Genomic DNA, 12500 nt, shown 5'->3' on the forward strand with positions numbered 1-12500 from the left:
TATAAACTGGGTAAATGTCCATGTTTGTGGATATCAGGCAACTTCAGGAGAAAGTTTAATTGGAAAAACAAAGACAGTCTGACTGAAGCCAGGAACAAAAGGAAATGTATTTTAGCACATGGTATCACCACAAGGGATCAAAATCAAATATAAATTCTGGACTGTCTTGTTAACCTTTTCAAAGAGTGGGAAAAGGAAAATGTGCTTTCTGCAGCATGCAAATAGCATCTTTTGGAACTTGATCAGAAGTCGTGTCTTTGTGGATATAATTTGATATAACTGTTACATTTTGAACCATTAAATACTCCTATGGTGGCCTTCATGTGTGTTTCCAAATATATGATGCTACCCTCTTAAAAGAAAAGTAGGTAATGGGCATGTTCTGGTGGCACCTTCATAGCCCAGGAATACAGTGACATCAGAACATCCGCTTCATAACTGATCAATGGACTTTCTATCCCTTTGCACCTCACACCAGCAAGGACCCATTCCTACCAAGTGGGCAAACATGAGGGGCTCTACTGGTTTCCCAGCCCCACATGAGGAAGAGAATTCTGTAGAAGGATGGGGGCCATTGTTTCAACAGTTTATATCCAACAACCAACAAATTTAATCATGCTAGATACCACGGTGGTTAGAGATTGTCTATATATAGTAAAGGGGCAAACAAACAAAACAAATAAATAATACGTACAATAATAGGCAGTGAGCCCTGGGTGACCATTTCTGGCAGGCAGTGGAAAGGGAGTTAAAATGATGTGACAAGGAATTTTTAAATAATTAAAAGGGAAACATTTAAAGTTTAGATTCCAAGCCATCCAACTGTACACATGTGCCTTGTGATCTTATTGCTGTTACCCTCAATCTTCTTTCCCTACTGATGTCTATTGCTCTTGCTGTGTTTTGTTTTTAGTTAAAGTTACTCAGAAAATGCTAATATATTTTCTGCGAAAAACTTCACACAAAATTAAAATTTTTGGCTTTCTTTGGAATATTTAATAGAATTTTACAATAATATGAAAATTGAAACTTTTTTTAGTTTTTGTCCCCTCCTCCACTTTTCTCCTCCCTGCTTTTCTACTTGAAAAGAGTGTATCTGATGGAAACCCAAATGAACTTTTTTTTGGTTCTCATTTTTTGACCAAAACAAAGATGTTGCATTACTTTTTTCATTTTGGCAAAACATACTCTGTGTTTAAGGCTAAAAACGAATCTGGCTTTTTCTAGAAAAGCATAAGCACCATGATACAAGATCCCATTAATCTCACTTCTTTCTAATCCCCTTCTCTTCTTTTTCTTCTCCACACAGCTGCAGTCCCAAGCCTAACATTTAGATTCTGTTTGTAAACAGGGCACAGTCTGTGGTCAGCCTTGTCCAGAGGGTCGTTATGGAAAGAACTGCTCCCAGGAGTGTCAATGCCACAATGGAGGGACATGTGACTCAGCAACAGGACAATGTCACTGCAGTCCAGGTTACACAGGGGAACGGTAAGTAAAACTCACTTCTACCAAATTGTACCAAGGATTTTACAGCAAAAGGAAAAACTAGGAAGCAGGTAAAAGCATATTATCAGTGATATAATGCAAAGTGTTTTATAGATTTGTCAGTTATGTCACCAAATGATAATGAATCAAAAGTAAAGGTGGCAGTTCAATTCTTGAAAGATGTTTTAGTCCCTGTGAGAAATGGTTTAGTTTAAGGACTCTCGTACTGTGGCCTGTGTACCCCCAGTAATGTACAGGCCCCTTACTGAGGGGTCTGCAGAATGAGATAGTTTGAGAACCAAGAATGGGGTGAGATGGATCAATGGTGGCTATAGGATGAGGTAGCTGAAGAAGCATTGATCCATTTGGTCTCTGAACTGGGCTACCAGCTGTCTTTTTTTCAAAGCAGTTTTATTCAAAAGAAGAAATTAATCTTTTTCTTTGCCTAGCTGCTGTTAAAATGTCCCTCAAATGTGTTTCATAGCAAAAGTGAACATAATAACATTCTTCCCTTATAGAGGGGTAGAAAGTGCTGAAAGAAGCACCTTCCTGCGTACCTTTTAAACAGTACACAACCCAGTTGCTGAAGTCCACAGTAACTTAATCACTGGGGTTAGTCCATAGCATTTCTGCCAACAATGATACGTACAATCACCACATTCCACATGCAATTCCAGTGCAGGCATCCACAGGATGTGGGGATAACTCAACCAACCATAAAAAACATAAACAACCCCAAAGAAGAAAAACAGCCAATCCAGAGCTATTAGTGTTGCCAAAATTAAATGTTTGCCTCTGTGAAAGAACACTGGAGATTGTGTTACATGCATTTAAACAGACACAGGCAAATCAGAATGAAAGCACAAACCGCCTTCATGAGAGACAGGATGATATACACGAGAATCTCCATGCTGCACACGTGTTTCTAAAGACAGCTGTGGCTTCTGTTTTTCTCAGTTGAGATTCAAATTTTGCTGTAATATTAAATACATTACAAATCAGAAGCAATTATAGGCCACACTGTGTCTATTCCTTGCAGAAGTTTGAGGTGCAAAGAGCCTTCCATCTTTTGCCCTCCTGCATAGGGTCCAGGCACAGCTGTAATCCCTGTGCTTACCAACATGCTGGGACTATTCCCTGCTAGGGTGCTACTTATCTCACCATGGTATGGATGAGTCAGAAGGCCATGGTCCCATTGGCTACTCCACAGCAGTTGACCAGCTATGGAGGGACTTGCTGTGTCCCCCCCCGGCCCCAAAGGGTGTGTGTGTGTGTGTGTAATGGCTGTGTTCCTACTCACAGGATGGTGTGAACAGGTGTTAGACTACTCCCTATTTCAATTTATAACTTCAAGAACCTTCTTCTGATTCTTTAGTGTGGTAGTTGCACTAACTTAGACTCCCTCACACTCACTTATACACCAGCAAATGTATGTTAGTATGTCTAATAGAGTCTAAGTGAGTGTAATGAGATCTAATTAAATTCAAGGAAGTCCAGTTTATGCCACCTTACCTGTCATTTATGAACACAGCCCACTGGGTATTCATTGATACCAGTCTTCATTAGAGGACAGAAGAGGTTTTTTCCTAAACAAATATCTTGATGAGAATGCAATTTTTAAAAATTGCAGTGTGAAATTTGGTCTAATATTGTTGGATTTCTTTATCACCATTTTGCAAAATTTCTCCTTTAACTTTTTTTGCACAACCCCAGTGAGTAAACATGTAGGTGGGATTTTCTCCCAGTATTGGCCTAATGACTCTTCTATTAATGTCAACAGAAGCATTAGATCAGCACTAAGCATTTTTGAAAATCCCACCATCAGTGCTCATGAAACTGAGGGACTAACAGCACTGGCTTGAGCCAGGCACAGGGTGGGCAGGAGCTGAACATGTTTCCCCCACTTAGCTCTGTTAAGAATCTCTCTTCTGCTCTGAAGTGCACCATTAGTAAGCGGAGTCTGCCAATCATAGAAAGATTGTGAGGTACACAAGAGGACCAGAATGAGACCTCCAAGAAGACTATTTTTTCATGTACTGGGGAAGAGAATTGGTTCCTTCTTCAATAGGCAGAAAAACAGTATTAACTCTTGGCCAAATCTTCAAGTTCTCAAGCTAAATCTCTCATTTAGCCAAATCCTGGAAGGTGCTGTGCATCTGGAACTCCCATGGGTACATAACACTTCTCATAACTTGAGTGTCAGTGTGGCCTGAGTAAGGATTTCAGGATTTGGCCCTATTTATCTATCTGTCTTTCTGTTTCTCTGTGTACATTTGTACGGACCAGTCAGTACATCGTGTAATTTGTATAGGGCCTGTATCAATAAATATTCTCTGATCTTCTCTGGAGTGTAAAGCTGTGAAACACTCCATATCCTGGCTCTGTGCATGGTAACCTGTTCAGTGGGAAGGTCAATCTGCTGTGAAATGCATCATAAAATCTTTAGGGCTTTTAATAAGGTGGTGGTGTCATTTTGCTTTTTAACAGTTCAGTCATAAAACACAGAGAAGCACAAACTGAAAACATGAAGCTGAGATCATATATTTTTTCTAAAAAACCCCAAGTGAAATGTCTATTAAAAAGTACATCAGGAAAATGGGTTATATGTTTTAGAATGATCAAACAGGAAACTGGCTTTTCAGTATTTGTGCTAGACAGCGAGATGTACAGACACATCTTCAAAACAAAGAAAGTCTTTTTACAAAACGTGTCAAAAATTCAACAGATTTTTACTCTTGGAAAAAGCTGTTAATTTTTCCTCAAGAGCTACATGAAAGAAAGTCTGATGGAGGCTTTAGAAAAGTAATCTCTTGATCAGAAATTGATTTTCTGTCTTTATCATGCTGCTACATAAATGAAGCAAAGGAAAAAAAGGCTCATAATTTTTTACTATCTTCTGTGGGATAATTTCAAACCTCCTCTGACATGTATGTGTGAAAAGGAGTAGGCAAGTGGGTTGTTGTTTTGTGCCCACTCCCAACTACCACTGAATCTGTGGATGTTCTCTGTACCACAGTTTTCTCTCTCTCCATTTGTCTGATCTGTTTAGACTGTAATCTCTTCAGGACAGGATCTGCCTCCCACTATAGGTCTGTACAGTCCCTTAGCAAAATGGGTCTTCTAGGCACTACTATAAAATGAATAACTGGAGCCATGAAAAAGGTTTGCATGTCAGAGTGGTTTCTGTGTTTTAGCACAAACCCCTTTGGTCCCTTCTGTAGTTTCCCTGCTGGGATTAATCCTAATTTTGATTTCATTTCGGAAGTCCATTCAGGGATACTTTTAACATTAGGGTTAATTAAAGACCAGTTTAATTATTTTCCCTCAGATGGAAAGTCAGGTTTGTCTTAATGACATAAAAAATGAATTGACCCAAACTGCTCTTTCTGAATTGGAATTGGAAGGAGTTTTGGTATTTACAGATTCCTTACTTTGGGGTCAGGGCTGTCTTTAAGGCACAGTCGTGAAGATGGAAATTATTCCTGGTGCAATTCCAAGAGGCATTGTGTTTGAAGCAGAGAACGTCCAGATTCAAGGCTACTGTGCCCAGGGGGCTCTCTCTTGTTCCAAACTGGGAAAGGCAAAGGACGTAGTTTTGGGGAGGCCAGAAGAGAAGTCTGAGGCTGTGGATCTAGTGACTGGAAACCTCTACATGTGGGCGCTACTGTTGCTATTCCAGCCCTCGGGCTGTAAAAATGGCCCAGGAGAGGATGCATTGCAATTTGAAACCCAACCTCCAATTTCGGGGGTACATGATGCCATGGCCTGACACGGAGAACACTTGAGGTGGGGGCTACTCTATCGCACAATACTTGTAGTTTTCTATTTCAAACTGAATTGAAATCATACCAAGTGCCATATTTTGTGCTGCTTGAATCCTTGAAAGGTAGGATTTTATTCACCCACCTTGTCTTTCATCTCGTAGAAGATTCCGAGCAATCAGCATTAGGTGCTGTATACCTGGAAGCCAGAAGGCAAAGAATAACGAAAGGCAAAGGATATATATGGGCAGACTCCACTCTACTACAACCTGTCAATATTCTTTGCCTACTCTCTTGCTTCCTGGCACAATTGTGATTGTCTGAAATCATCTGCAGGAAGGGAGGAGATGAGGGAGTCTGACAAACAGAATTACTGGTGATGAGTAATTTCCCCTGGTTTTAATGTGGGTTCAGTGTTGTACGTATCGGAAACCTAGAAAAGTTAATGTGACTGAATTACAGGGAACTGTTAGTGGTCTCCGTATATATATTTTATCATATGTTGGTAGAGCACTAGTGTTGTGTGGAAAACATCTGTAGCAGCTGGTCCTAACTCAGATTTTTTTCCCTAACCTTCAATTATCTCCTTACAACCAGCTTATGTTCTAAAGAGCAAACGCTGTTGGGCATAAACTTTTTGCTTTATTCTTATGTCAGCTGTCGCAGGAAAAATAACAACCTGTATGCAAGCCTTATTGACCTTTCAGGGCCTGATCCCGCAAGGGGTGCTGAATGCCTCTCATTCTCACTGAAGTCACTGCACAAGTTCAGCCCCTTTGTGTTCTTGTGGGAGTAAGTTGTTAAATCATGTCCAATTGCACTTCACAAATCCCAGTGGCTACAGAATTTATAAGAGAGCCTTTAGAAATCTGCCCTGTTTTGTTTTTAAAGAGTAAATTGCTTCATATTAAATGAAACACAACAGCAACGGGGGAACTAAGGGAGGGTCACAATGAATGCTGTGAAAGTGTGACTAAACCTTTTTCTATCCTCATATTTGCATAATGGATCATTTCAACTCCCAAACTGAGATGGCTCTGTTTGCTCACATCTTCAGAATCATAAAAAAACATGTAACACATCCAGTGCAAACCCATGTTAAAAAGAAGTTAACAGGTGTTTGGGTGACAAGTCCTACAGTGGTGGGACAACTCCATACAGATGGGTTTTTACAGCTTAATTGTTGATCTAAATAGAAACTGCAGCCTTCACCAATCTCTTTGCATTTATCCTAATCTATTATTAAACATTCTTTTGCATAGATTTACAGACCTTGTTGGGTTTTTTCTCTTGAATGTTTATTTTTAATACAATTGAATTTTTTATCTTTTTCCGCTAGGCTGACAATTTCCTTAAAATGAAACACTGACCCAGATCCCTAGCACTGTATTTTTTAATGACTTGACAGCATGAAAAATGCCTGCTACACTGACTTCCCATTTACATTACTTCACTTGAGTCCCTAGAGGAATGTTTCTGTCTCTCCAAATATTGCATACCATGCTCCAGGAAACTACATCTCTCTCCTCAGTATCTAGCTAAACCTTTCAGGAAGAAACTTAACCTGAGAGATTAGTTAGTATAAGTTCCTTCTTGGGAGAAATGATTAATTCTTCTCCTTCTCAGCCTTTCTCCACTGGAGAAAATAACATTTTTTGCAATTGCTTGCCATTTGGCAATCTCTTTCCTGCTAGGGGACAGTATCATCCCCTTCATCAACATCTTGAATTTGTGTAAAGCAGAATTAGGATTTCCAGTGACTGGCAACAGTTTCCACAGCTAAAACCCAAGGAGAAATACTATCTATTTAATAAAAGTTCACCGTGCTTTAGAAGCAATAAGTCTTAAGGCTTCTTTAGAGCTAGGAAGTCAAGCCTACTTCTAAAGACAGAGCCATACTCCCACATTTTGACACTATTGAATCATATTCACAATCACACCTATACAATTAATTCCAAATTGCTTTACTACTGTGTGTTTATTATTCATATTTAATACAAAAAACTATATTAAAAGTAGGTAGGAAAGTCAAGTGCTCAAAAATTCTGAAATTTTGTGAAACTTTAGTTTTACCCATTTGTACATTAATATAGTCTTGCCCGTCATCACATAGGAAACCTGGGACAGAGCAAAGGAGGGAATCCAGATCTCCAAAATCCCAGTCCAGAAGCATTAAACACAAGAGACCAGGCTTTCTCTTCTTGCAACTTACTGATTCATTCCTTGTCCATCCTGTGCACTGAATGAGGCAGGGGTTCTATAGAACAAATACTGTGTGACTGCGTAACTAAAGTCAGGTTTCAGAGTAGCAGCCGTGTTAGTCTGTATCCGTAAAAAGAAAAGGAGTACTTGTGGCACCTTAGAGACTAACCAATTTATTTGAGCATAAGCTTTTGTGAGCTACAGCTCACTTCATCAGATACATACAGTGGAAAATATAGTGGGGAGATTTTATATACACAGAGAACATGAAACAATGGGTGTTACTATACAGACTGTAACAAGAGTGATCAGGAAAGGTGAGCTATTACCAGCAGGAGAGTGTAGGGGGGGGAACCTTTTGTATATGCCATCATGTGCCAGCAATGCCCCTCTGCCATGTACATTGGCCAGACTGGACAGTTTCTACGTAAAAGAATAAATGGACACAAATCAGACATCAAGAATTCTAACATTCAAAAACCAGTCGGAGAACAATTCCATCTCTTTGGTCACTCGATTACAGACCTAAAAGTGGCAATTCTTCAACAAAAAAAACTTCAAAAACAGACTCCAATGAGAGACTGCTGAATTGGAATTAATTTGCAAACAATTAATTTAGGCTTGAATAAAGACTGGGAGTGGATGTGTCATTACACAAAGTAAAACTATTTCCCCTTGTTTATTTCCCCTCCTACTGTTCTTGTCAGCTGCTGGAAATGGCCCACCTTGATTATCACTACTAAAGGTCCCCCCAACGCCCCCCCGGGCGCTCTCCTGCTGGTAATAGCTCACCTTTCCTGATAACTCTTGTTACAGTCTGAATGGTAACACCCATTGTTTCATGTTCTCTGGGTATATAAAATCTCCCCACTATATTTTCCACTGTATGTGTCCAATGAAGTGAGCTGTAGCTCATGAAAGCTTATGCTCTAATAAATTTGTTAGTCTCTAAGGTGCCACAAGTACTCCTTTTCTTTTTAACTAAAGTCAGTATCATAATGCATATTCACACTGGGGATGAATTGACTTTTGCTTTACGTTTCTTAACTTTTGAGTGTTTGACATTGCAACCATAATGGGTGAGATCCTTGCTCTGGCCTCTTTATTCTGCAGAAAAGGGCCAGAGTGGCATAAAGGGGCCCCCAAAGACCCATATTCAGCTGGCTGTGGATTTCCCCTGATGCAAGCACTGTGGAAGACAGCTGTGTGGCTGCCTTCCAAGGACCCCTTCACAAGTCCTGGTGTAATGTGTGTGGGCAGAGTGCAGAGATACCAGGCAGCGCTGCAGTCCTTAGGGAAACCCAAGGATCATGTTGTAATTTAGACAGGCCTGCTGGGGGTCTCGCTACCCACTGGAGCAGCCCAGGATCCGTGGACACACAAAGGTGGCTTAAAGCTACCCTTTTCTCAGGCTGCTTGTTAGAGCACAGAATCCCACTCAATCTTCTTCTAACATACGTTTTTGAATGTCATTTCTAGGATTTTTAAAAAACAAACTGAAAAACCATGTGGAACTATATTTACATTCCTGGTCTGCAGCCCTCATGGGTCATCAGCTAGGTACAAAATCAGGAGCTTTAGATCACAGCACAGACAACTACTTGAGCTACAGAAGTAACTGGTAGTGTCAGTACGTTGTCACCCCCTGTGTGAACCAGCCATTAATGGAGGTGGGGTGTGTGTGTGTGTTTGTGTATGTGAGAGAGACATATTTAACATTGTAAAAACTATTTTCCCTAACTTTTGTACTCAGAAACAAACAACATGTTTTTGCTGAAACTTCCCAAAAAACATTTAGTCTGAGGCAGATGAGCATGTAAAAGTTAAAATTTGGCAAAGTTATAAGCCATTGAAAACAGGAGCTTATAGTGCAAAGTATTAGGCAACCTTAAATAGAGGCAAAATTACTAGCTCCACCTATAATGATTTTAAGAATTCTATCTAGAGAAAACTCTTCAGAAGCTAAGATACATTTTTATATTGATTCTCCAAAAATGTTTTAAATTTAAGGCAAGTAAACCTAATATTTCTGACTTTCACAGATGCCAGGATGAATGTCCAGTGGGGACTTATGGAGTGCAATGTGCAAAGACCTGTCAGTGCATGAATGGAGGGAAATGCTATCATATTAGTGGCGCGTGTCTCTGTGATCCAGGGTATACAGGAGAACACTGTGAAACAAGGCTTTGCTCTGAGGGAGTCTATGGTCTCAAGTGTGACAAAAAGTGCCCCTGTCACTTGCAGAACACGCACAGGTATGTTGTTATATCTTTTAGCACATTTTCTCCATGTGGAACATTTAACCAAGAAAGTAAATTATAAGGAAATAAGTTCCTTAGGTTTCCAGGAAAAGTGAATCAGCTAAGAGTCACAAAGCTCAGAGAGAGAGAGATTGTTTAATGTTTTTATAATCCTAGCAAGAAACACAATAACAAGCAGAGCAAGAACTGCAGATTTTTTTTGTTTTGTTTTGGCTTACAGCTTTATTTGATTTCTTTAAATAGCAATCGATAATCAGATTTTAAGATGAATATCAAGATTATTAACACAAGAGATAAATATTGACCTGGTCTTGGCCTTTGTCTATATTTACCACATATAAAAATAAATCTTTATATTTTTCACCATATGAGGTCAATAGATTTGCTTCTTCTTTCACTTACACTAGGGTACTATTTATTAAAAGTATCACCAATCAAGTAAATGGAAATACACCATCCCGTACACATAAAACTGATGGGAGCAGAGAATCAGGCCAAATATATATATATATATTGCGGGGAGAAAGCATGCTGATTGTTTTAATGAGATATATCTGGAATTCTCATCATTGTGACTGATTTACATTTCTCCATACCTGTGTGGCATTGGGTCAGAGGAGCTAAACAATAGAAACACACTAACTCATTGCGTGACTCTTTTCAGGCAATCATGAGCCAAATATTTTTGCATTGTATGTGTATTTACAGGACCCACAAAGCCTTAACATGTTGTAATAAAAATCTATAAACCAGAAATTCTGAGATAATCCCTGGGGATACTAGGAGAGGGATGGGAGTTAAAACAAGATAACATACAATCAAAATATAATTCTCATGACAAGGCTTTTCTTCTTATAAAGCACACCTGGCTTTATGAAATACTCCAATAATTCTGCATTCAGTCACTCATAATGCCATTAATAATACACAATATGTCAGATAAGTTTTCTGTACATATGCCAAATGTTTTTCTGTCACAGATTGCTGTGTTAAAACTATTTGCAGAAATGATGCACTCTTACACAGAGCAATGTTGTGTTTTGTATCTGAGATGCACATTTTTTATACATAAAAATAAAGCCTTTGTTCAGAATTTAGAAGTGACATTAAAGTGCACTTGGGCATTAATGAAAAAATCTCCTTTTGAATATCTCTGTTTGTGTAACCCTGTGAGAGGGCGGTGTGAGAAATAAATTCTTGGATTGCTTAAATTGTTCAGCATAACTTCTGTTGACAAGCCATGTAAGAGAGGGCTGCATTTCTCTCATATTTCACTTACGTATTTGAATGTTGGTGTACTTGTACTTCTGTTTATCCCATCTACTTGAAATGTGATTTGAAATAATACTGTTTGGACAGGATGTGAAATCCAGTAAATTATGGGTTGGGGAGAGAATTTAGGAGTAAGAAAAACCATAATCCCTCCCCATTTCCCTGCACCTTGTCTGGCACTCAAAACAGCAGTATTTGGCCCTAATAGCACTATGTGTATAAATTATGGTTAGCCAGTTTTCTGCAATTTTAACTGAAGACGACTGCAGAAGTTTAGCTTGACAGGAAAGTATTGCATTGTATAGCATTTCTGATATTTCAAGGATTACTTCTGATTTGTGTTCAACACAGCTGTTCCTTCATTTATACCTCTGGAAGACAGCTTGTGGTCAAATCAAATCACAAATGTTCAAACGTAAACAGCAGCATATGGCTGATCTTTTTTTGAGCATTTTCCCCTCTGTATGACAAATCAAATGGAACTTAGCACTGTTGTGGGTGTGGGAGCATGTGTGTCTGTAAGTGCATGTTACAGTTGAGTAGAGAAAAGTGAGGGGAGGGAAGCAAAAATTCACAGGCTTCACAAGACATTTTTATATATTTTTTCTTCCTTCGTGCCGGAGGGTGATTAAGACCACCAACTAGTAGCAATCAGATAACTTATGAATAATAATTGGAAAAACACAGGCTCCACTAAGGATACTTTCTTTCCACTTTTGATGATACAGTTGTTTCTGGCTATCTTCTGTGACTAAATGCCAGCCTGGTGGGAAAGAACTTACTCTCACATAAACACATCAGGGAATATCTATGTAGAACTGATTGGGACTTTTTCCATTAAATGTTTTTTGTCAAAACGGAAGCTTTTCATGGAAATGTGTCCAGTTCAGAGGGAAGATCTCTGAGGTCCAGGAGGGAATTTTGGAGAAAGAGAGAATAATTAATGCATCCCAGTATAACTAATAGTCCAGTGGTTAGGGCACTGAGCTGGGAAGTAGGAGACCTAGGTTCAAGTCTCTGCTTGGCTCTAACAATCATGCTACAGAGTCAGTCTCTTTCTCTGGCTCATAGGCTGGGGGAGGCTGTGCAGGGAGGCGGTTTGGTCCTGCCCATGCTCTGCCCGCAGAGTCCCCCCGCACTTTGTCCTGGCTCGAGGTGGCTGGCGCTGGGGTTGCACTGCCTGCCCTGGCACTTGGACCGTGCCACCCGGTGCTCGGGGTGGCTGCCCAGAACTGGGGCTGTTGGCCATGGTGAGGGTGCTCTGGGCTTGAGTGGTAGTGGAAGGCGAGGGGTGGGGCCTTGGGCAGAAGGGGTGGGGCCGGGGGCTAGCCTCCCCCAAAAACTGGGTCAGCAGCCGCCCATGCTCTGGCCCAATGAATATTTAACTATACAAAGTGGGACAGCTTAAACAGGAGAGAAAGAGTGACTGACTCTATTGCCCAGGGGTTACGGTGCTTGCTGTTGATGAACAAAGATCAAGCGTCCATGCTGATTCTTTTAGATACATCAGCTGCCTTGA

General features: G+C 40.0%; 1 protein-coding gene across 2 annotated transcripts in view; it reads left to right on the forward strand.

Moving 5' to 3' along the window:
* Positions 1-12500, forward strand: part of MEGF10 (multiple EGF like domains 10) — a 97886-nt gene that overhangs the window by 39707 nt on the left and 45679 nt on the right. For both annotated transcript variants that reach the window (XM_077816362.1, XM_077816361.1), the window contains exons 7-8: positions 1352-1488; positions 9491-9703. In XM_077816362.1, the coding sequence (XP_077672488.1) occupies positions 1352-1488; positions 9491-9703 (350 nt within the window). The remainder of the gene's footprint in view (positions 1-1351; positions 1489-9490; positions 9704-12500) is intronic.

Source organism: Eretmochelys imbricata, chromosome 5 (genome assembly GCF_965152235.1).
Source record: "Eretmochelys imbricata isolate rEreImb1 chromosome 5, rEreImb1.hap1, whole genome shotgun sequence".
Classification (NCBI taxonomy): Eukaryota; Metazoa; Chordata; order Testudines; family Cheloniidae; genus Eretmochelys; species Eretmochelys imbricata.